Here is a 26,201-nt window from a genome sequence, read left to right on the forward strand (position 1 = left end):
GTTAACGTAGCGAGGCAGTGGGTGTTGGCTTCTTAGTTATGATGAGTGTTCACAGTCCTGAAGCTGACTCTGAAACAGATAATCCATTGTATCACTGTGTGTCTGCAGGTGGGTCAGTGGTTGGGAGCTATGTTTAACTACTTGAAACACATCCCACGCTACCTCATCCCCTGTTACTTTGATGCCATCCTGGTTTCAACCTACACTACAGCCCTGGACGCAACTTACAAACTCATGTCCAGGTAGGAAATAGCTTTCTTCAGATCTGAAATTCAAATCTAAAACTATGAATTTTACTGACTCATTTGCTGCATTAAGTCAAATTGTGAACAAGCACACTTCCTGTCTTGCTGGAGCTGCTGATTTTCCATCTTCTTTTCCAAACAGTTTCATCCAGAACGGCTCCAGCTTTGTTCGTTACCTGGCGCTGGGTTCAGTTCAAATGTGTGGTGTCGGACAGTTACCTGCCCTCCCTCCCCTTTCCACACAAATCGAGGACGTTCCCTATCGCATCAGTCCAATCACAGGCCAGAAGGAACAGTGCTGTGTCTCATTGGCTGCAGGTAGCCTAGCAACAGATGCTTAATGGTGGCTCTGTGGATGAAATTAAGACTACATGAACTGAAAGAATCTTTTACATAAGGGAAATTTAAACTTTAAGAATTAATTTATCATTTCATATTTTTTAATCAGCAGTGTGAGATGAAGATGAATTAAAGTGTACCTTCATCCTCAGGTCCGTGCTAATTCTTACCACTGCAGACTTTGGACAAATGCAAAAAAGTGGGCATGGAGTGAGAGATTTAATCACTCCAATTTATGACAGTCTTAGTGCAGCATCAACAAATATGACAGCTCCTGTAGCTTGGAAAATAGCGATATGGCATGGGGCGCTGAATGTGATGGATTTCCTGTTATCAGTTGCCTGATATCAGACAGAATTGTCAACATGTTGGAATTAGCAAGCTAACGTTACCTAGCTAAGTAGCGAGTTGCAAAATGGGAAAAATGAAACAACTTATCTACACACTCTTCACAGCTTAGGAGTCCTTAACACTGATTCACCAGATTTTGTTTACAGGGCAGTTACTCATCAAATATTTATAATATTTGATATAGTAGGTGGACAGTCCTTGGCTGAATTTACTGATGCAATAACTGATGTTCTTTAGGTCTTCCTCATTTCTCTTCTGGGATTTTCCGTTGCTGGGGCAGAGACACGTTCATCGCTCTCAGAGGACTGATGCTGCTCACTGGAAGACACACTGAGGCTCGGTACGTACAGTATGCATGTGTGTGTACTCTCTGGGAGACACTACATTTACGTTTGTGTCTTATTTAAAAGCTGCTTTGGCGGCCTGCCCTTTTGTAACTAAACACTACCATGAACCATTCTGTCTTCTGGTCTCCATAGTAACATCATCCTGGCCTTTGCTGGAACGTTGCGCCACGGTTTGATCCCCAACCTGCTGGGTGAGGGTCGCTGTGCAAGATACAACTGTCGCGATGCTGTGTGGTGGTGGCTGCAGTGTGTCCAGGTATGAGGACACTGTAATTTAGAAAGTCATGTAAAAATAAATTGAGAGGAGCGTCAAAACATTTAACCGAACTCGAGCTGTCTTTTCTACCATAAAATAAGTTAGAGGAGTGGCTGTGTGTTCATTAACCTAATAATTCAAATTAACGGTTATGGAAAGTTATGCATTTTTGCATAGATGTATGAGCTAATATCATGTTTTACTTTATTGCTTAGTTATTCTTACTATTTGCTTTTTTTCAGGACTATGCTACCCACGTTCCTCAAGGGCATGAAATCCTTCACTGTCCTGTCACACGCATGTACCCTACTGATGACTGTGAACCTATGACACCTGGAGAGGTGGTATGTAGAACATTAACACACTCTCTCACACACACACACACACACACATAGATACACGGTATATATTCGTGTGTGTGTGTTGCAGGAGCAGCCTCTGTATGATGTGATTCAGGAGGCTCTGCAGCGCCACCTAGAGGGAATTTCCTACAGAGAGAGAAATGCTGGACCCAAAATAGACATGCACATGAGAGATGAAGGTAGGACAGTGTGTATGTTAAAATTTAAGCCATGGACAGACCCTCCGTGTTCCACTTGAGCTTGAATCTGCAGACTTATTACATTTGAACAAACACTTTTGCGCTTCCATTCTTACTACAATTTAGGCTCAGCATCAGTCTAGTATCCCATGAATGCACTTTTCCAATCCACACTCTATTCCAGTTGGAAGCGATAATGCACCGTAACCCGAGAGCCCAATGCCACAGGGGAGACTTAACACCAGCAGCTTTCCAAACTGTCCTTCAATACCAACCACAGTTTTCCGGAGCTCCTGCCTTTCTTTCCAGGGTTCAACGTGTTTGCTAAGGTGGATCCAGCCACAGGTTTTGTGACTGGAGGAAACCGCTTTAACTGTGGCACATGGATGGACAAAATGGGAGAGAGTGACAAAGCGAAGAACAAAGGCATGCCTGCTACTCCAAGGTAACACACAACCTGATCACACACAGCCATTTGCTGTTAGAATGTGCTGTTTTCCTCAGTTTTACATCATCGAGTACGTTTGTTTTTCACTATTTTATGATGTTTTTTTAATGTTGAAAATAATTGAATTTCATTTGTTGTCTGTGTCACCTTTTCTGTCCAGAGATGGAGCAGCAGTGGAAATAGTTGGTCTCAGTAAGTCAGCTGTTCGCTGGGTTGTGGAGCTACATGCCAAAGGACTGTTCCCTTACGATGGAGCGAAAGTACACAGAGACGGTATGACACACATATACACACACACACACACACACACACACACACACACACACACACACACACACACACACACACACACACACACACTGACTCAATTGGCAGCTGTGGCTCAGGAGGTAGAGCAGCTTCTCCAGTCTGCATGTAGTGTGTTCTTTGGCAAGATCACAGACTGTATGAAATACGAACGTAGTCTCGTTTGTTAAGAGCCTTGTGAAGCTCAAAGTGGGCGGCTCCAGCTGTCTCCATCTTTGCAGCGACGACACTGCCTAACCTTAAAAATGGGCAAAGAGGTGGATATTCGGTGGAGCTGTGGCGGTCCTGGGTGACGCAATAGCGCTAGTTGAATACAAATTTCAAACCTTACAGTTTTCACAAGCAGGGAAATCGAGAAACATTTGTTTACCAGGTTGTAAACATGTTTATTTCTGCTGTAAAGTTGAGCTTTTCAACATGGATGTCTATGGGGAGTTACTCGCTTTTGTAGCCAGCATCAAGTGGCCATTTGAAGAACTGCAGCTTTAGGCACTTCTGTGTTTGCTTCATTTCTCAGCCCCGGGCATTGCTGCTTGGGCAAGATACTGAATCCCAAATTACTCCTGAAGGCTGTGCCATCAGTGTAAGAAAGTGTGTGTGTATGAATGGGTGACGGATGACATGCTGTTGATAGAGCTTTGAGTGGTCGGAAAGACTAGTAAAGCACTATACAAGTACAGTCATTTTTACCATTTACCTGTATTTTCAGATACAGAAACGTCTCCTTCACTCATTCAGAATTACAGCACCGATGTGTAATGAACACTTTCCATTGTGTTCCAGGTAAAGAAGTGTTAATCTCTTACTCCCAGTGGAACCAGCAGCTCCAAAAGTCCTTTGAGCCAGGTTACTGGGTGTCTGGCAACCCACATGATCCCAATGAAAAACATCCTGATCTGGTGCACAAAAAAGGCATCTATAAGGACAGCTATGGAGCCTCCAGCCCCTGGTGTGACTACCAGCTGAGACCCAACTTCACTATTGCCATGGTGGTGGTAAGGAGACATGCTGACACCTGAATAATCTGTAACTTTATTTATCGGCATCAGTGGGGAGATCATGCGTGTGGTTGCATGTGGCGACCGTGGCTCACTGGGTAGAGAGGGTCTAACTGCTCCCCAGGCACTTCTCAGGGGCAGCCCACTGCTCCCTATATACTAGGGATGGGTTAAATGCAGAGAACTAATTTCCCCACTGCGGGACTAATAAGGGATTGTTTAATCTTGAATGTGTGTGTCGCTTACTGTAATCTCGCACACTATTCAGAACCTTCAGCCTAATATTTTTTGTGCACATTTATGACTGTATTCTCAAGGACCTCTACTGAAGGCACTTTTCTAGTTGGCTAATAGGTCTGTTGAGTGACAAGATCATATAGTGACGATTCACACGATCTCTGTGTTTAAAGTCTCCAGAGCTGTTTACAGTGGAAAGAGCCTGGGAGGCTCTCGAGGTGGCTGAGAAGAAACTACTGGGACCACTGGGAATGAAGACACTTGACCCTGAGTAATATAAATATCTTCATACACTCTCAAGAATTCTTTTGAAAGACGTGGTAGAACTACTGCATTCATTCCTGCTTGTAAATGTAAAAACAGCTTAAAAGAATGGTTAATGACAAGTTTAGTGGGAGGATTAGTAGTTTTTCTGCTTATATATCCCGTCTCATACTGATATTGTGTTTGTGTTGTCCTAGTGACATGGTGTACTGTGGTGTCTATGACAACGCTCAGGACGACGACAACTACAACCTGGCAAAAGGCTTCAACTATCACCAAGGACCAGTGAGTGTGACACACCCTGAATACAAATATAAGAATAAAAAGTCACATGGCTTCTGGAAGGGTTTGTCTTTGTTATAGACGAACGGGATCAGGTAGCTGAAGTCAACTCTGTTTCACAAATAGCCATACATCTTCAACTTGAACTATAGTTTCTAGTTAGCTGTTCAAAGATGTCGTGCTACAAATGTATTAATAAAACACTGTATGCGGTTGGGTGGTCCGTCCACCAGCTCCATTCTCGTGAATGCGATGTCTCAGGAACGCCTGGAGGTATTTTCTACAAACCGGTACAAACGTCCATCTGGACTCACGGATGAACTGATTAGATTTTGGAGTTCAAAGGTCACTGTGACCTCACGTCTGACCCATTCTCATGAACGCAATATCTCAGGAACAAATGTGGGTACAATCGGTCCCCAACCACCAGGCTGCGGACCGGTACCGGTCCATGGGTCATTTGGTACCGGGCCGCACAGAAAGAATAAATAACTTATATTATTTCTGTTTTTTTGATTATCAGAGTCTGAAAGATGTTTTATTTTGAAAAATTACCGAATTCTCTCCCAATTTCATCCGCCTGTGGCTCTTGACACATGTCAAGACGCTTGTCTCGGTCACGTGATACGTTACCTTAAATTAAGCCCACAAGCTAGCGAAAATGAGGAAAAAACTTTTGGAGAGCTTCTTTGCAAAGAGGGAAAGGCCACTAAGGAGACAGAAGAAGAGCCGACAACTTCCAAGAAAATTAAAGCTTCATTTAACAGACAATATCAGGAGTCTAATTAAATATCAGGAGTAATTCTCACGCGCCAAACCCGCTCTGCAGAATATGAGGCGACAGATGAAGATCAGCTGCTGGACATTGTAAATGACGGTGGCCTTAAAGTATGTTTGAGACAACAACTCTGCTGGTGTTTTGGATTAAAATCCAGGCTGAATATCCTGAGATCACCACTAAAGCACTGAAAACCCTGCTTCCATTTCACACATCCTATCTTTGTGAAGCAGGATGTTCTGCAGTGACAGCAATCAAAGCAAAATTACCAAGTAGACTGGACATAAGGAACACACTTTGGGTGTCATTGTCTCCCATTAACCCAGTTGGGACCGTCTCGTTGCAAAGAAACAAGCTCAGGGCTCCCACTGATTCAGCATTATTGTGAGTTGTATTTTTTATGCATTTAATTTATGTTTTCATGCCGGTCATATCATTTTATTTCGTTGTGTTTATCCGCCACACCTTGAATGCCAGTCCGTGAAAATATTGTCTTACATGAAACCGGTCCGTGGCGGAAAAAAGTTTGGGGACCGCTGATCTCGACTCAGGGATGAACTGATTTGATTTTGGAGGTCAATGTGACCTCATAACCATAACTCAAGAATTTATATGCTAGTTATGATAATTTTACAAAGATGTTTTATGAGATGAAACAATCAAGTGATGACATTTTGGACAGGAGGACGAGCCTGCTGCTCGAAATGTTACAGCAGATAAATCCATAAACGGGAGCCATTTGGTGTGCAGAGCTATTTGTTTTGATGCCGTTTCATATTTCTTTGATTCAGCACCCGTCCTGCTGGACACTGGATCTGACATTTTGGACAGACATGGATGTAAACTGCAACATGACTGGTTGATGGAGGCATACACAGCGAGGCAGTAATCCTAGTTGTGTCCAAGTGACTAATAGGGAATTCTTAAAATTGGTCCAGTATTGAGGGATAACCATGTAACCGGCAGCTGCTAAAGGGCTGCAATGTAATCGCTGTAAAAGGGTTTGTTTTTGTCACTTAAAGGCTCAGATTATTATTAACAAATGTCTTTCTTTACCTTTCTTAATAGCACTTTTAGATGACGTACATTGGCTGCACTCAAACATTACATTGTAATCTGCAGTGTTCTCTCTCAATACTGGACCAATTTAAAAAATGGTTGTCCCCAAAAGTTACCCTTTAAACTTAAGTGTTTCCTTACATGTAAATCAAGTTGTGACTGAAATGGTGTTGACAGGATGTTTCCTTTTAATGTTGGTGCAGCACCATTATAATATGTAAAATCTTCCCACTGCTCATAATGTACTGTTGTGTGTGTAGGAGTGGCTGTGGCCGGTAGGCTACTTTCTGCGTGCTAAACTCTACTTTGCCAAGAAGCTGGGAGAAGAAACCTACGCTAAAACAGCCACCCTGGTGAAAAATGTCCTGTCACGACATTATACCCACCTGGAGAGGTAGGACTGTTTCTGCGTTGCTTTGTTTCACGTGAGAACATCAACAAATGGAAAAATGCTTTTTCACCGTTGGTGTGTTGTGCCTTCTTAGGTCTCCATGGAAGGGTCTGCCAGAGCTGACCAATGAGAACGGCCAGTACTGCTCGTTCAGCTGTGAGACCCAGGCCTGGTCTCTGGCCACGGTGCTGGAGATCCTCTATGACCTCTAGACCCCCCCTGATGTGATGCAGTCTTACTCCCTGAAGCAGAATTCTTTGGCTGCAGTTTCACTGAAGAAGGTCACTTTAAACACATAGCTAGCTTTGAGTAGAAACACACAGAACCACACACACACGTCCCACTGAGCTGTCAATGCTCAAATGCAGTTCACTGTTTTGGTTGATAGTGATTCACAGGCTTCAAACTACACGTATTTACAATAGATATTTGACAGAATCGGAGGTGCGATCACTGCACCACAGTTGTCCTCCCTCCGGCTCACAGTGCATTCATTTGAATGTTGCCCTGTGCACTGCCGGCTTCGAACTATCCTCATTGAAAATAAACAGGAGCTCACAGCTCTGCCCAGCTCACCGCTCCCTGTGTGTTTGTACCCTTAGTCTGTGAACCACCAGGTCTCCACATTTGGGAATTTATGCAGGTTCACGGTGCTAAATTCCAAATTCAGATCAGCAAACAGCTATTAACGATGTAAAGATATGGAGGAGTGATGTCTACCTGAGCAGAGAATGAAGTGTGTGTTGTAACCTGAGATTCTCTGCTCTCACCTTCCGGACCTGCTGTTTCTATTGCATCTAAAACAAACTGGCCTTTTCTGTGTTATCCTTAGACTTGTGAATAGTGCTTTTATCTGGGAATGATTTGTGAGTCACGTCTCTAATCGTGCCCGCCAAGTTACGAACATTCAGAGATGCACGAGCAATAGCCACCACCACTTGATGTGCAGGCCGTTATTACGTCATCTTCTGGCGCACACGCCTCGCTCCGCTTCACTACGGCAACCATAAACTACGCTTCGCTATGTTGAGAGCTGCGTGGAGGCAAACCCTCAATCATAGATATGCTCTGAATTTGGAATTCAGCACCCTTAAAGCAAATTTAATTTGACCTTTAATCCCCTGGACTGATGACCTGTTTTAGCTCATATAGAAATCTCATCTTTACTCTTTCCATGATGACATACATGCAGCATACTTCCAGGCTGAGCCATCATTTAAAACTAGTAGCAACTCCTGAGCTGATATGGTGATAGTGTTCTTCTGAGGATGTCCATCTTTGTACGACGGGACAGTTTGTCTTCTGTATTCTGTCGCCGGTCAGATGAGCTGAAAACTCCTTCAGTTCAAAATCTGTTACAGCAACTACAGTTGAATAACCACAGCTACGGTTATTATTTGTTTCTAGGGGTGTAATAATACACGTATTAGTATTAAACCGTTCGGTACGAGGTTTACAAACCGAACAATACGTTTGAATAATACTAGTGCATTTGAAAAATGCAGAAGCTTAAATTGTAGGAAATATAATGTTTTCGGTGGACTTCACTCACGTAGGAGACGACGGGCTTTGTGACCTCTGAACCCGAAACAAAAGAAATCTAAACAAAAAACAGCTGAGGCTACGCTAAACTAGCTTAACGGGAAAACAACCACGGCAAACCCCGCGATGACGGGATGCTTCGTCATTAACGGACAAGTCAGAATCAATGTAATTAACACAAGAACAAGAACAAACTCACATGAACTAGTCACATATATTTATGTGACGACAAAGCATGACAAATCAATCCAGCAACTCTGCAGCGCTAACACGCGTATTCCGCCGCACACTGAAGAGCACGGGCCATTCAACTGTTATTCACATCAGAGGGAACAATATTCACCATATCATAAAAACAACACCATAGAAAATCTAACAGTAGTAACGTTACTGCAGATGTAAAAACACAAAAGCACTTCACTTACCACAGCTGCTGTTCACTTAAAGACAAAGTCCATCCTCCTTTCTTTGATAACAAAGAGTTTAATACCGTGGTTGTTCAGAACATCAGTTCAGTTCCAGTCAGAGGTCCTCTTGCGAACGTGTCTGTTGAGTTGTAAATCCACTCGGGTCTCAGCAAAAGCTTCATTCTTAGCCATAAAATGTGCAACGCTTCTCCGTAGCTGTCAACCAGAAATACCGTTAGTACAAATCCTTTTCCATGCTAGCTGTGGGGTTGACCGACCCTTTCATACAATGTCCAGTTTTTCTTGGTCTTGAGAAATCCGTTTCTCCTCCTCCATCAGCCATTGAGTGTTAAAAAACACAGCTAGGTAAAAAAAAAAAAAGAATCTACACCAAGCAAAATGCAAAAAATGTCTTAACTTCCCTTACATATGTTTCAACCGGAACTCTTACTACACACTAACATCTGCTAGCTAGCTTTCTGTTTGACAAAAGTCAGACTGGCCCCCTGACCAATCACGGCGCACGTTAATGCAGACGTACTTAGCAGGCTACCTGGGTAGCAGTGTCACGTCAAAGAATACGCCCAACATGTTAAACTAAAGATCTGATTGGTTGAAGACTATGACGATCAACAATATTGTCCCCATATACTTTAATCTGCAAAGTCTACCTAGAGGGCATCGGGCCTCTCTCCTTACATAGAGACATAGGGGCTGAATCTGATTGGATAACAGCTCTCCTTAAAACAAGCTGTGCTGGAAACAGCACTGCAGGCTGGAAGCAGAGCAACAGAGGAATACAGGAGCTGTGCAATGAGAAAATAAGCTAATGGGAAAAATTATAATACATGTAGTGTATTTGTGAAAAATTATAATATAGCTATAACTTTGTGATTCTGTTTAGGCCAGCAGAGAAGGCTTAGCTGGCCCTAGCCGGCCCACCACTGGTGTGTTATAAGTAATTATAAACTTATATTTAATCAAACGCACCGAAAGCTCCAAACAAACAATCCGTCTGTCCATGAAGTGGAAATTGGGAGATGTTTTTCAAACCTTTCAGCATGTGATGATTGTCATATTGAAACTTTGAAACAACAAGAACAAATGAATGAAATTACTGACCCCAGACATTTGTGGTGATTAGTCCTGAATATCCAGCTTGTTGTCAAATACAGCAACTTGGTCAGTGGCCCTACACTTCAAACTGTGACGCTCTGTGTCCGTAGTTATGGCGGGAGTCGAGGAGGAAACTAAGTAATGCAGTGTAAACACAGGACATTCACTCAGGAGACCACTGTTGACGTATTATTTTATTTTACAAATACGTCACATTGTAACGTAGCCTACTTCACTATATAACAAAAATACTTATTTAAACCCAAACCCACTCAAGTAGTTCTGTTGCCTAAACCTTACCAAGTAGTTTCCTGTCCTGGGTTGTGTAGTTTGAAGCATAGAGCCACTGACCATGCTGCCACATGTGATGATGTCACTCATGATACACTGAAGCAGTTTGACCCTTGGCCAGTAGTCTAACCCAAAATGGCAGGTGCTTAAATTAGCATGAAAACATGTCCTTTAAAACATGTCACTGTGTGACTCGTACAGCCCAACCTGTCCCCATGGAACTTGTTTCATTATACAGTGACAAGCTGTGTACCAATTCTGTCAGCTGTTTGAATGCTCTGTTCCATAAATTCAATTCAATTCAATTTATTTTTGTATAGCCCAAAATCACAAATTACAAATTTGCCTCAGAGGGTTTTACAATCTGTACACATGCGACATCCTCTGTCCCAGAACCCTCACATCAGAACAGGAAAAACTCCCCCAAAAACCTTTTAATGGAGAGAAAAGAGGGAGAGACCTTAAAGAGAGCAACAGAGGAGGATCCCACTCTAAAGCATCCTGAAGCCTCCACCTGGTGCCTTTATACACATAGAATAAATACCCTACACACGGTCTTCCAGCTGTTACCTATTTGACCACATTTTCCCTTCAGGCCTTATGATGTTGTTAAATAATATATAATTCAAGTGTGTATTAATGTTGAAACAGCAACTTTGTGCATTGTCTTTGTTTCTAAAGCAGTTTCCTGTATAAGCATGCTGTAGATGTCTTAAAGCTGTGGATGTTACATGACAGGGCGACTGTGGCTGAGTGGAAAGCAGGGCCGTCTTACAATCAGAGAGTTGGAGGTTCAAACTCCGGCTCCGGCGCCACTGGTTGCATGTCGATGTGTCCTTGAGCAAGATACTTAACCCCAAAATTGCTCCCGTAGCTGTACAGTATGACAGCATCTGAATTGTAAGTTGCTTTGGATAAAAGCGTCGGCTAAATGACTGTAATGTAATGTCATCAGCATTTCTCTCAAAAACGAGAAATATAGTGAGCAAAAACACAATGTGAGCTAACTATTCCTGTGCAAGTAGTTTTAAAATGTGCTAAGAAAGGTCACTGTGTGTATTTTAACTCTTGGATATGTTTGTCCAGTGTCACTGCTTTAACCCTTGTGTTTTAGAACAACATAGCATCTACTCTCGAGCCTGAATGGACTCATAACACCTGGAATCCTCACTCTGGGCAAATTCACTGAAGGATTGTGCGGCCACTTTGCCAAGACTCTGAAGCTTTTACTAACATGTCTGTTGAAATGTAAAATCACTGGTCTAAAACCAAGAGATAGCATTCATAAAACGGTATTACAATAAAGAGCAGTTGCCTGTTATCAATTAGGGTTTTACTTTTGTTGTTGGCCAGCAGTGCCAATGGAGAACCAACATGTGTCTGATGGCTAATTTCATGGGAGTAGTCCGATAACTATTTTAACAAAGCGATATCACGTCTCTCCAATAATACCGTCCATGCATGTAGAGCAGCACAAAGCACTGTGAATTGAAACTGTATGTTAGTTTTATTAAACCGTATTAAAGGATCTACTGGATAAAGGATGTACACACCCTTCCTCTGTGACATGTCTGTGCTCTGTAATGTTGTCTTCTCTGTTTGCTTAGTGGTACAGTTGCTATAACAAAGCAATGCTGAATAAACTGTTTCATGACTAAGCTGTTTCCTCCTCTCGTGAGTATTTAAGTTATATCAATTTAAATTGACTAAAATAGAAGAGTAACTTAATCACAGATGTGGATTTTAATTCAAGGAATCACTCTTCCTATTATTAAACATATGTTAACTCAGAATAAGAAATCAATGAAGGTACATGTTATTCTGCATCAAACCTCTGTGTCTCTGTGCTCCTAAGGAATGCAGGTGCTCGTAGAACATAAAAGACCTGTAGGCTCAGGTTTAAACCAGTACGTGTCTTATCTACTGTGAGTCTATCCAGGCACTTGGTGACCTCGGGGTCCTGAGAGCAGTTTTTGGAAGAAGTTTATTAGTTAAGATTTTGTCCTTGTTGTCATTATCACATTTTTGTTTTTGTCATCTTTCCATCGTCGTTCACTACTCCATTTATATCTGTAATATAAGAACAACTGTAGATTTCTACAATGAACATTGCCACTTGTAATGATTGAACTGTTGACATTATGTCAAAACTGAATTAGAGAAATCTGGGACTGTAATACAGAAACATCTTAACTTGCTGGTAACTATGGTAATATTGGTTAGGATGAAATAGAATGACACAAGATAAGATATGATTCATAAAGTTTGTAGGATTTTCCTCTGTAACACCAAATTGGGCTAAATCTATATCTTAGTAAGTAATACTGTAATTTAATTTGAATAAAAGTCAATAGTAAAGGTTGTAATGCAGTTACACATATTTACAAGTAACAGTTCCACCAGTAACAAATTAATGTTGATATCAACAATGAACATTTTCACTGGTGAGATATGGAATTACAATTGCTACAAGTCAAAATCACATTATGGATACTAGTCAAAAGGCAATTGTTGATATCTACAAAGCTATTACCCAGTGGCGGCTGGTCAAGGTGGGGCCATGGGGCCTGGCCCCACCTTGAGCGCCATTTCAAAAAAAGAAGAAAAAAAAACAAATAATCATGTGCTTTTATTTTGAAGGGGATTTTTTATGCAGCCTGTCTGCTCATCATCTCCGCTTGTGTGCACGTTCTGAGAACGCGCAGCTGGTGGGGCTGGCCCCACCGAGGCGGGTCTATGAAGCAGTTTAGCCAATCGCTGATTAAAGATATAAATGAGTGACATACAATTTAGCCAATCAGCGTCCTCAAATAGATTCAGAGTGGGGCCAAAACGATTTGGCCCCACTCTGAATCTATTTGAGGACGCTTGAGGACACTAGCTGCGCGTTCTCGTCAGGAGAAGTCTCTACAGGCGAGCGTGAGCGCCAGCGCGAGCACTACTCCTCCAAGATCCGTCTGAGAGGAGGATTTTGAGGAGAAAGTACAGTGAAAGAGCTGATCCCAGATCAGCCTGACCTCACAATCAGACAGCAGACTAGCGGGAAAGGGAAGCAGTACATGAAGCTTCTCTACTAGCTGCACCAGACAGGTTTGGCTAGCTGGATGCAGTCATGCTAATAACCTATTTAGCTCTTTAAAACACCGGGGACAGATCCAGCACGGACAGTTAGGGAGTGAGGGATGAGGAGGTAAGGAAACATGAGAACACCAGGGCACACATGAGAACTCTGTCAAGCTACATATTAAGCAAAGTGAACATCTTTTCTTCTACATAGTTTCATGACAACTTGGTCATGGAGGCATCAACATTTAATTGAGATGGTAAATTAACAGTGAAAACTCATCATAGCTTATATCTATAAGCGTGTGTTTTATAGTATACTGAATATTATTATATGATATATATAATACTGAATTCCCTGTGAGGGTGACTAAAATAAGATGTCCTGACGTGTTTATCAAAGTGTTATTTACTGCTTTTTCTTGTGTTGGAATAAATGTTGAATATTTAACTGCAAAGTAGTAATGCGTGTTTGATACCTTAATTTGTTTACATTAAATCATACTGGGGTGTTTGCTGAAATTGATTGGATGGCCCCACCTAGAACATTTTCCACCAGCCGCCACTGCTATTACCTCTACTGATTAAATGTTAAAAGGGCTTACCATAATAAGTCCGGACTAAGAAAGGTTCACACTATAATACACCCTTTAAAACTGAGCTTTAAATCCAACATAAAACACACTGTCAGAACACAAAGCAGTGGGGATTATTTAATTGGTTCAAGATGTTTAAAGTCTGCACAGTGACCACACCAACTTTACTCTGAATAGTTCAAATGCACTCAGGAAACTGAAGTAACTCCTCTGTGCTAGCCCGTGAACAGGTCAGAACAAAATGACTGTTTAGTTTTGGTGAAAAGACAAGAAAAGCTGTAAAACCAGACAAGAAGACAAGAACTACGCCAACTGAACTGTATTTAACAATCACACACATTTTATTTCTAAAAAAATACTATTTGTTTCATCAAGTTGGATTCATTTTGCCAATGGATTTATTTTTAGCTATATCATAAGACAAATTTGGAATTTTGCCAGCAAAACAAAAGATAGTAAGCAAGACAATCATAGTGATATGTTGGTCACAGTTAATAATATTAGTATAAAACCTGAGGCTTCAAGGCAACTCTAGCTTTATTTTTATTTAGTGTCATGTGATCTAACTGTAGGTGGAGCTTTCATTTGTGTGTCTGTTGCTGCTCCTTGTCCAATGTTTGAAGATGCAATGTGTAAGATCTGGCCAGAATGTTACAAAAACATAAACACTATCAACAGAATGCGAAGAGGTTACAATGGTGACGTTATGAAGATGTCCATGTTTTGTGTTGCAGAGACATCTACTGAAATGAGCATGCTAATCATCCGTCCTGTCTTGTATAATCACTTGTACCTGTAGAGGCGATAGTGAGTCACTGTAGCGTCCAGTCTGAGAGGTACAATTTAATCCAATAAACAAACATGGTGGATTAAATAAACACCTCTCAGACCATCGCCTCGTCCTCTCCGTCGCCGGTGCTATCTGAATTGGAGTTGCTCTCCTCCCGGCCGGATGGTCTCCTGAGGACGGTATGAAGCTGCGGGTCGTTTTCTCATTTCTGCTACTTTGGATCCAATAAACAAACGTGCACGGATCACACAGCCCCCCTCAATTGCGCAGCACAGATTATTTCAGGGGTCTCAAACTCAAGGCCCGCGGGCCAAATCGGCCCGCCACGTCATTGTATGTGGCCCGCGAATCCGCCAGCAGAACAACAACAAAAAAGTAAAAAAAAAAAAAAAAGTTAAACGATAGACTTGATACAATTTACAATTACCCTCTACTCTCTGTATCGCGCACGGAGAAGTTCCGCCCCGATCCGCGCGCGCGCACACTCCCACCAGCGGATGTGGTGGAGATGCGAGCTGATCCCCCCCCCCCCCCACACACACACACACACACACACACACAAGCTGTAAACCTAGGGGAAACACTGCAGTTCTTTACCAATATGTCAGGAGTAGTTACATTTACACAGTCTTATATTTACAACCGGCCCTTTGAGGGCGACCATGATGCTGATTTGGCCCAGAGTGAAAATGAGTTTGAGACCCCTGGATTATTTGATTATTATGAAGATTATATAATTATAATAGCAGCTTTATTGCGACTTTTGAACTGATGACTGAATTTAGATTTGATCCCTAATTCTTTAGAGCAGCTGGCCAGGAATCACGCATTGCACTTTCATAACAATCACTTCTATTCATATTGATTGTACAATCACTATTTGATGTGTGTGTGTGTGTGTGTGTGTGTGTGTGTGTGTGTGTGTGTGTGTGTGTGTGTGTGTGTGTCAGCAGTAGGCAGACAGACTCAGCAGATTGATGAAGAGCAGAGCTGAGGAGGAAAATACCTAGAGAGAGAGAGAGAGACAGAGAGAGAGAGAGAGAGAGGGAGAGAGAGACAGAGAGACAGAGAGAGAGAGAGAGAGAGAGAGAGAGAGACAGACAGAGAGAGACAGACAGAGAGAGAGAGAGAGACATGTCAGCATCGCAGTGTAGTTCCATCAGCAGAGTTTGACATGAAGCAGAGACAAAGTCAGTCAGTCAGCTGCTTCTGCACACAACCAGTCAGCACAGCACATGGGTAAATAAATACTACTGTCAGTCATACTCACTCCAGCTGCAGAGTTCACACTGCTGTCCAGTCTCAGAGTGCTGCTGTTCAGCTGGACCCAGAATGTTGTGTAGTCCTGGACCAGAGTGGCACTGCCATGTCAAATACAACATTAGGTTAATGAATGAATAGTATTGGAGGTCAACAAGTGTTTCAAAGTCAGACATGGTCCGGTGATTTGGATCATTTCTGCTGTGACGGATGTGAAGCTGTTTGTCAATGCAAGAGCTTCAGGTGCAGTACCACTAATGACCACCAGACGGCCAGAGTCACTGTTAGCTGCATGGTAGCTTCATGAAGGTTTCAGACGCTTGCTTTCAGAAGTTTGGCCTTTGGGTTAAGAAAATAGTGCAGTCAGCAAGGAGGCATGTGTATGAGTGCAACGTTGTCCACCTGAAGTAGATGTCTCCATAGTTACTGTTGATAGACGCCTCCCACGTCAGCTGTACTTTCTTCTTCTTGACTCCTGACGCTTGACTGACAGTTGAGTTCTGCATAAAGAATACACACACACACACAAACACACACACATATATTGGTCCTCACAAAGATAAAAATACAAGCCCACCTATTTACTATTATCCAATGTTCTTCTCCATTGATACCAAACAACTTAGTAAGCTATTCAAAAGAAAGGAAAGATAGTTGTGAAGAAATGTTTTTGGTAGATAATAATAAATATTCACACATACCTCCATGTTGTTACAGTGCAATGCAGTAAACAGGGTGGTGCTGATGTTAGTGAACTTCCCCACAGGCCAGAGCAGAGCTGGAAGAAGGAAACAAAGAGATCATTCCACACTGGTGCTGTTCCCCTGGTGATGTGTCTGAGCCTTTATTCCACAATGCAAACTATTTGCAGTTGTTGTAACTCTACAAAAACACTCTATTTGTGAAAATGAAACTAATTTCTTGACGACAGGAGCCAACTAAATAATCGTTTCCTGTTACAAACATTCAAGAGCAATGTTGTGATGAATATTATAAACCAAAGCCGAGGTTTTCAAAGGGGGAGGCGATCTTTCCTCCAAACAGTTTCAGGGGCGGCTCAATGAATGGAAGTGAAGACATTAGGTCATACATTACAGGGCTTAACACTAACTTTTAAAAGCCGTCACCAGGCTAGCAACCAGGCTGGCAACCAGGCATCAGCTTTTGGTTGTCAAAACTGAAAATAAGCAAGTGAAGGGGTTAAAGGGGCACATTCTCAAAGCTTTGACTTTTCCTGCTCATCTCTTTAACATGAGCCACAAGTGTTTTCTTGGGGCATCCAGGACACAATAACTAACTCCTCCAGGAATGACACCAACAGGTACATGACGCCTTAACCTGGTAACCATGGCAACCATGTATGTAGTGTTGACAGTATCCACATGCTAACATCACATCACTGCTCATTTGAGTGTTGACAGTACATATTTCCTTCTAAATGACTTTTTTTAGCTCTTTTTTTACCGAGTCCCTTCCTGCTTCTGGCCTGTAACAGGAAACCCTGGAACTCTGTGGAGCTGTTCTTCACCACCTCCACCGTCACTGCAAGGAGAGAATCAGGGAGGATTCATTTTAATATGAGACAGATTGAGTGGAGGAGCAGCAGGAGGCAGAGAGGGGGAACATGGGTAAATGAGAGAGGCATGTGTTATTGGCAAGCAGACAGACGGAGAGGGACATTTTTAATTCAAATTTAAAAAATAAAAATGCACAGAAGTATGTTCAGTGACATCTGATGATGGAGGAGAGAAGAAAGGGGTCGAGGAGTCTGAGAGTGAGAGTGAGGTCAAAGTAAGGTCCACTAAATATGACCATTGACCTCTGAACTGTTACGCAATACCACCTCTGGGATGGAAGGTGGGGTCAGGGAGATTTAGAGGGGAGTACAGGGGGAACATTCAGGGAAGCAAGAGGGTGAGGAGGAGTGAAGAGAAGTGAGGTAATTCAGAGAAAAAGACATACAGGACTGTCTCAGAAAATTAGAATATTGTGATAATCCCCATACGTGTGATTTAGTTTACTGAACCAAGCTGAGTGTTTTTCAAGGCTCAGGAAACCCTTGCAGGTGTTTCGAGTTAATTAGACAATTCAAGTGATTAGTTGAATACCCTACTAGTATACTTTTTCATGATATTCTAATATTTAGAGATAGGACATTTGAGTTTTCTTAAGCTGTAAGCCATAATCAGCAATATTAAAAGAATAAAAGGCTTGCAATATTTCAGTTGATTTGTAATGAATCCAGAATGCATGACATTTTTGTTTTTTTAATTGCATTACACAAAATAAAGAACTTTATCACAATATTCTAATTTTCTGAGACAGTCCTGTAAATGAACATATAGAGTTCGTTCTACTTTGATGATCCTAAAAAGATGGTTTCTAGGGGTGTAACAATAAATACACATATTCGTATTGAACTGTTCGGTACGAGGCTCACGGTTCGGTACGCATTACGAACCGAAATACATTTGAATAATACTATTGCATTTTGAAAATGCAGAAGCTTAAATTGTGGGAAATATAATGCGCTCAACAAGGCAAACCACCCGACGTCACAGACAACGTGCTGTCTGACACGCCCACCACGCAAGAACAACATTCTACTCTGGTGAGCCACGTTTGTTCTGGGAGGCACGCTATGCTAAACTGGCTTAGCAGAAAAACCAACAGCAGCACACACGCTACAAACTGTCCCCGTAGCGTATAGCTACTCCCTACTGATTCAAACAGGGCTAAAGCAATCACCACGGCGATTGTTATATTTACAGCCGAAAAAAAGCCCAAACAGAGAATCAAATGTCCAAAGCCCCCACTGTTCATCTGACAACAGACGGCCGAACATCACGGACTACATAAAGCTACCTGACTGTAACGACACATTACCTCACTACTGAATGGACATGAAGAGCCATGTTCTTCAGACACAAAGCTACCTGATTGTAACGATACAAATAGGCCGATGTCATTAATCTAGTGTGACGCACACAAAATGTATAGTCACATTTTTGTTATTTGATGAATATTTGATTCATGATATTTGAACGAATCTCTGTGATTATGTGATTTCATAATAAAACTTCCTTTAGAAGTGTATTTCTATCTATGCCCAGTAGGTGGCAGTGCAGCTCTGTGGTTCCGCCTCGCGACCCGAGACTTCTATGTGCGCGTTTCCTGTTTTTCTCAGGTTAGTAACATGTAAAGTGCACCAAAGATGACATATGAATTGGGGACCAATGTGTACTAAACATTTGATGTATTTTGTGTTTTTAATGTAGTTGTTTGGTAGCTACGTGAGTTAAGACTGACTGTCGAGTGCTAGCTAAGCTGATATTAGCCCTGTATCACATCCCTTGATTTTATCTGGCTCCTACACATTGTACTTTTTCTTTATAATGAAATGAATCAACTCTTTATGTTCTGGTAGGTCAATTCATACTAAATATGTTAATTAATGTGACTGTAATATGTATATAAGTGTTGTGAATGTTTGTTAGCATTTGTTAGCTGTTCGCTGTACTGGTGAAGCAGCGCCGCCATTTGGAATGGTGTCTTCCCCACGTACGCCACAGTGGCTATTACTATGTTTTATCAACAGATATGTTGATTAAACATAGTAATGTAACTTGTTAATGTAATGATAGTAGTGTAAACTTTGATTATTTTGTTTAGGACAATTTAATGTATTTTTCCTGTGTTTTGTAATGTAGAAATGGAAAAACATATACAGGAGATTGATTTCACTTGAAGAAGTGTGAAATAAAATAGCTTGAGAAGATGCTGAATGAAGAAGCCACATGTTTGCCTGTCTTATTATTTTCTGTTTTTCTCAGGCATGAATCTGTTATCAGGCTCATTCATGCTGGGACCTGTAACACTGTAACACTCAGAAAGCAACGGCAGTGCAGCAGATCTCTGGCCTCCTCCAAAGATCAGAGATTGTGACCTTCTTTCACAGAAGCACAACAGCAGCCCATGTGTTAAAGACAAAACACGAGTTGCTGCAGCTTCCTGTACACAAATGAATCCATCATTGTGCCGAACCGAACCGTGGCACCACTGTATCTTATTGAACCGAACCGGGAATTTTGTGAACCATTACACCCCTAATGGTTTCTTAACTTGTACAACCGCAATGACCTCTTAACCCTTTGATGAGTTCTTGAGTGAAGGTAGTGATGCATAACACATTTACAATTTTTATAAAAGAAATAAATATATATCAACATTAACCGCTGTTATTATCGCATATTAATGTTATTACAATATATATTAGGTGAAAAAATTATATCAGTATAATTTTCCCCATTTCTGAGATGTTTTCAAAGTACTGTACATATGTAAATATCTAGACTAAATATGTGGAAATACTACTAGTACTGGTAATACTAACTAATTCCATGGTTTTAAACAGAAAATGTTTTTTTCTTCCTGTTGTACTAATAATAGATTTATACTAAAACATTTTATGGTGCAAGGCCACAGACTGTTACTGGCCCCTATACCACAAAATCCTCAAGAAGCACAAAAAAACCTGTCTATTTATTTCTTCAAAAAGTTAGCATTTTATTAGACTTTTTCTATTATTGTAATTATTGCCACATGGAAATAAAAATGTAAAGTAAGATTCTTTCCATTAGTTGTATCTTAATGAGGGCATTAATGGGAGCACGTGGCCTTCAGTACTCACACATTCACACTTATGAACCATTTAGAATCTGTACTTCTACTACATGAGGAGAACATACTGTTCAGAGAAAGGACGAACAAACACAAGATGTTGAGTAAAACATGGCTTCACATACAGCAAGTTATTCATTACGATATTGCAGTGGCGGGCCGTCAGGGCCCGCAAAGCCTTCTCTGCTGGCCTAAACAGAATCACAAAGTTATAGCTATTTTATAATTTAATATTTTTTCTTAAATACATTTAATTTTTTCTTATATGTATTATAATTTATAAAAATATTTTTCCCATTATCTTATTTTCTCATTGCACAGCTACTGTGCTCCTCAGTTGCTCTGCTTCCAGTGCAGCTTGTTTTAAGTAGAGCTTTTATCCAATCAGATTTCACCTCTGTGTCTCTAGGTAAGAAGAGAGGCCCCAGGCCTGCAGACTCACCCAGTGCTTCCATGTGCAGGTTGAGTTGAATGGGGACGATATTGTTGATTGACATAGTCTTCAACCAATCAGATCTTTAGTTTGAGATTCATGGACGCACCAGAGCGGTTTGCAGGCCTACAACTACGTCAGCATTACTGCAGCTCAGAGTCCAGATGCCTCTCTGCCGCAAGGGTGCAGAGTGTGCTGTGATTGGTCAGTGGGCGGGCACGTGACTATGTGCATGCGAAACATAATGCTTGCTAGCAGAGCTTTGGTTGTAGCAGACAGAGTTCAAGTGGAAATATTTGAAAGACATTTTACCTAGCTTTGTTTTTTTAATATGAAATGGCGGAAGGAGGAGAAATGGATTTAGTGGCGGAGTTACTGGGAACGCTTTTCTCAAGAAGGACATTTCTGAACAAACTGGACATAGTAAGAAACGACCCCACAGCTAGCAGCCCTGACCCAGCCAGGAAAAGGATTTGTATGCAGCGTCGGAGAAGCGTTGCACATGTTATGGCTGTGAATGTGTTTCATTTTAACTGAGCGTCGGTACTTTTGGAGAGACTCGAGTGGATCTACAACTCAACGACCACGTTAGCAGGGAAACACAACGGCGCGGCGAAGATGACCACCGGCGGCGAAAGACCGGCGGCGGAAGACCGACGACGACCGGCGAAATACAACTGGGGAGGCTCGACTGTCATCACTGGCGTCGATGAATGGAGAAGGACTTCTTACTGGAACTGATGTACTGGGATTAAACTCTTTGTCAGCAAAGAAAGGAGGATAGACAACATTTGGTAAGTGAAGTTAGTTTGTTTACCTCTACTGTTCCTCCTGTTCATTTGTCTATCGTGGCGTTTTTATGAATAATATTTGAATGGCTCGTGCTCGTGTGGTGGAATGCGTGGATCCGCTGCAGGTCTGCTGGATTGATTTGTTGCTTTGTTGTCATATAAATATATGCGACTGCTCTTGTGAGTTTGTCATTGTGTTACATTGATTTGGACTCTATTGTCCGGTAATGACGCAGCGTCCCGTCATGCTCGTATTCATGTATCTGCACTCTGCATTTCGTGTTTTGTTGGTGTTGAGCTTCATGTAACATTTTATTTCATTTGTCAAATGTTGCAGTGTTATGTGAATATGCGGCTTTTACACGAAACAAATAATAACCCGTAGCTGTGACATCATAATGAGGTTATTAGAAGTGTAGAACAGCACTGAAGGCCCAGGTATAAAATCCACGGCCCGCCACTGCGATATTGTTATGGACTTCCTGGTAATTTAGAGTGCGACGTTGCTGCAAAGGTGTACCTGTAATGACTCCACCAGGCCTGTAGGAGGCGCTGGATGTAGACAGTGTGACCGGCGGGCTGCTGGAGGAGGGAGTGTAGGGCGGGTGTACGGGCATCATGCTGCCGCAGGAGAACGCCACCGATCCGTTTGGGAAAGCCACGCCCTCCTGCACGCGGCACACACACACCGCTGCTAGGAGCAACGCCGTGGCCTGAAGAGGCATCTGAAACAGATCGGAAACAGCACTGTTTATTTAACATGGTGGAGAACATGTGTTTGCTTCATGGGCAGCATAAATGTCCCAGCAAGTCCAATTTCTGATATGCATGTGACATCAACCAAGCTTTTTTTTTTATAAAAAAAAGAAACAGATGGTGAAGGTCTTTGACAAATGTGCCAATGAATACTGACTTTGGAGGAACAAGAGGTTCTGCACGTGACACCAGGAAAATGAATGAGAAACAAAATGATAAAGTGAAACTCTAGAGGACGCCTCAATGGAGGGCTTTACGGAAAATGAAAATGTAAGAATGTAACTCTTGGAAATATTTAAAGAGAAAATCTGCCGTTATTCTACATTCTTCATATTGTCAGCGAATCCGATGAAAGACCAAAACCAACAATTTCCTATCCAATAATACTATCTGATTTCCTGAAGTCTGTGTCCAATTCATTCTATACTGGAGATGTAAATCTTCAAAAATTAAGCCTCAACAACCAGCCACAGATGAATATATTTGATGCTGTACTGAGTGTTTGTGTCTGTGGGATTGACTTGAAATGAACTACATGTTGTGTGTTCATGATAACGAAGTAACATATAACACTTGTTAGATACTTGTACTTCAGTATATCTCCATTTTATGTTACTTCACAATACTACTCAAGTACATTTCAGAGGGAAATATTTACATGATATAACATAGACTTAAGTACCACATTGTTGTAGACTAAACCTGTAACTCCTCCACAAGCTCCCTCAGTTAAGTTTTCCTTGTTTTCACATTCATGTTACATTCATTTTTCTGCCAGTGTGATTACCTTTCCCCGCCCTGATCATCTTCACCTGTTCCCAATTACCCCTCCTCTTCCTCCGCCTCCTCCCTAGAGTATTTAGTCTGTGTGCTCCTCTTTGTCTGTGCCAGTTCGCCTGAGTACGGCCGTGTCTAATGTTCCAGCATTTCTTCCCTGTGGTCTCGGTTACCTGGTATTTGTCTCTGCTTTTCCTTGACTGCCTTGTGCCTCACCTGTTTTTGATTTGTGTGCCTGTGCTGACTGCCTACCTGTGTACTGAACCTCTGTAACAGTCTGGAGCTGTCCTGGTCTTGAGTCGTGCTTTTGAGTCCTTGTCTCAGTGGTGGCTACGGCCTTAACAAAACCAGCGGTTTCCTACCGTTTACCATGTGATCCTTAACAAAATGTTACAGCATATGCAGAGAGTCTATGCACATCCACAAACTCTAGTGCTGTAGGTGCTGGATATAAAAAAAATAAGAACAATTCCAACACAAGGAGCACATTCCACACAGCTCCCGTTAATTGTGTTGCCGATGTTTCAATGAACCAGGTCTTCTTCGGGCAAATAGTCCCAGTAAGGAAATGAGGGACATACAGTATGAGGCAGAATGAGCAGTGGCTTCATCAAATCACATTTGTGTGTGTCAAGATATCCTTTTCACTCGGAAATTCGGAAATAAACAATAGCAGTATAAGTCAAAGTGCTGCACAAACTTCCAACAAATAAATCGAACAGATAAAGTGAAATATTTCATTTAAGTAACGAGATTGATTAACAAGACTCAAGATATAAAATAAATTAAAAAGCATTGATATAGTAACATATATTTCTAACTATCAAACTAAACTAGAATAAGTGGTATATTACATATATTCTTTATATACAGATGGTTTTCCATGCCATGAAGATCCTTACGAAAGAGGATAATCCATTACCGAAAGGTTCAGTTCGAGCCCTTTCCAACCCAGTAGCCAGAACAAATGTTGGCTGTTTCTGCAAACCATTGTGTTAAAATAATACATTTGTAAGATAACAACCATAATAACATAACTACATTAAATTAACAACTGCCCTGAGCAGACTTTATTAAATAGTGTTACGTAACAAACGACATTATGTAACAAGTGTAAAGTCAGTGTCAACTTTTGGTTTCTCACACGACATGAACAGCGGTCTCCTGGGTTACAGTCCTGTTTGTTTGACCCATCCACCACCCTTCCCCTGTTATACTTGTTAATAAACCATGTAACTTTTCTTATCATGCAACGTTCAAAGACGTTTCATGTTTCAGATGTCCGAGTTGTTAGTTCCACCAAAAAGACATTTTCCTGGGTCCTTCTCAGATATTTCATTTAAATAGCTGTGTGAGGCCCGGAGAGATCAAATATCAACTTGTTTTATTTCACAAAAGAGCAAATATTATAGATAAGTCCAAAAATGAAAACCGATTTGTGAATCAGAAGTTTAATTTTCTTTTTTCTCTCATTAATAATCTCAATAACCTCAGATTTATCTGGTGACCCTTTGGAGGGGCCCGATCCCTAGGTTGGAAACCACTGGACAAAACTACCTAATTATATATAAATAGTTTAAACTAGAGTCCACCTTGAGCAGCTAACAGTAAAATGCTACGTACACACACTGATGCCTTAAACATATAATAAGATGAGATCTCAGAACAGGTAACTTTAATAATTCTGTACATTTACTTCAATACGACTTTGAATGTAAGACTTTCACTTGTAATGTTGTGCAGGTACTTTTACTAAAGTTAAGCATCTGACTTCTTCTTTTTTGATAGTGTTGGTTTGATTGGTATGAACTTGAGTGCAATAACATTTGACTACACAAAATGTGAATATGATCCAATAGCATGTAGAATGTATTGAGCCTACTAATAACATACAAAACTTACAATGATATCAATTCAGTCGCTTCTTTCAACAATACATGCAATAAATGTATTCCATGTGAGAACTAGTGGAAGAGATTCTGATCTGAATACACGTATCACTGCGCGCATTAAACTGTATCTAAAGTGGTATTGATAGAGGTGATATTTAAAAATATAATATTGCTAATATTGTGTAAATAATCCAGCATCTCTTACATCATTTTATAAATACAGCTTTGGTTACACTCTCTCTCCCTACAGTCCTGAGCTAAATTCATGGACTAAACGCACAATAAACAAAGGTAAAAGAGAATTTGACAGATAGCATTATTATTATTTCAAATTTATATAATAAACTTCTTTCCTCTTTGCCATTTATCAAAAACGTGGGTACAGTTAACACCACGCTCTTGTGTGAATTCTCATCATCATTGAAATGTTGACACGTATGGTAAAAGCAAGCTGCCATTTATCAACTGTTAGAAACATCTGTAGAAACATTGATCCACTAACCCTTAATAAGCCCAGTGTCTCTTACATAGAACCTGGATCACCTTCTCTGTGAACGTTTGAACATCAGGTGAAGTGTTGGTCCAGGTACTCACCTTGTCTGTGGAGTTGCTGTTTTTTTCCTGCAGACACAAAGAAGTTTGTCAGAGATCCTTTACAGCTACAATATAGTGACGGCTTAATGGTCTCTGAATCTCGGCAAGATGAAATCCCCTGCAGGTCTTCTTGGATCTCTGTCTGTAAGCCAGAGATCCAAAGTGGCTCGTTGAGACCAGTTCAGGTGAGTAACTGGTGTGTAGCCATGTGTCTCATTTGGTTGCACTAAGAGATGTTATCTGTGATCCCATCTCTTGTTACCATGACAATGTTAAATGTGCATGTTAAGGAGAGTATTCGAGACAACTCAGCGGTGGATTATGACACTCTCATGTACACATTCAAGCAGGTCATGTTTCAGATGATAGCT

At 41.3% G+C, this 26,201-nt stretch overlaps 2 protein-coding genes across 4 annotated transcripts in view; one reads left to right on the top strand and one right to left on the bottom strand.

Moving 5' to 3' along the window:
* The window catches only part of agla (amylo-alpha-1, 6-glucosidase, 4-alpha-glucanotransferase a), a 37,646-nt gene extending 25,790 nt beyond the window's left edge, over positions 1–11,856 (top strand). For all 3 annotated transcript variants that reach the window (XM_079173752.1, XM_079173754.1, XM_079173753.1), the window contains exons 23-35: positions 109–242; positions 388–563; positions 1,173–1,275; positions 1,415–1,538; positions 1,781–1,882; positions 1,968–2,079; positions 2,389–2,524; positions 2,688–2,800; positions 3,617–3,828; positions 4,242–4,339; positions 4,530–4,617; positions 6,712–6,845; positions 6,937–11,856. In XM_079173752.1, the coding sequence (XP_079029878.1) occupies positions 109–242; positions 388–563; positions 1,173–1,275; positions 1,415–1,538; positions 1,781–1,882; positions 1,968–2,079; positions 2,389–2,524; positions 2,688–2,800; positions 3,617–3,828; positions 4,242–4,339; positions 4,530–4,617; positions 6,712–6,845; positions 6,937–7,054 (1,650 nt within the window). In that variant the 3' untranslated portion in view covers positions 7,055–11,856. The remainder of the gene's footprint in view (positions 1–108; positions 243–387; positions 564–1,172; positions 1,276–1,414; positions 1,539–1,780; positions 1,883–1,967; positions 2,080–2,388; positions 2,525–2,687; positions 2,801–3,616; positions 3,829–4,241; positions 4,340–4,529; positions 4,618–6,711; positions 6,846–6,936) is intronic.
* Positions 11,857–15,593: 3,737 nt separating this feature from the next.
* Positions 15,594–22,536, bottom strand: LOC306706128 (putative ferric-chelate reductase 1; the record flags this gene model as incomplete). Its single annotated transcript, XM_079173038.1, has 6 exons — positions 15,594–15,653; positions 15,918–16,008; positions 16,310–16,407; positions 16,609–16,685; positions 17,372–17,449; positions 22,332–22,536. 6 exons carry the CDS (start codon positions 22,534–22,536, stop codon positions 15,594–15,596), a joined length of 609 nt encoding a protein of 202 aa, XP_079029164.1.
* Between the last annotated feature and the right edge of the window lie 3,665 nt (positions 22,537–26,201).

Source organism: Pholis gunnellus (genome assembly GCF_910591455.1).
Source record: "Pholis gunnellus genome assembly, chromosome: 14".
NCBI classification, from domain to species: Eukaryota; Metazoa; Chordata; class Actinopteri; order Perciformes; family Pholidae; genus Pholis; species Pholis gunnellus.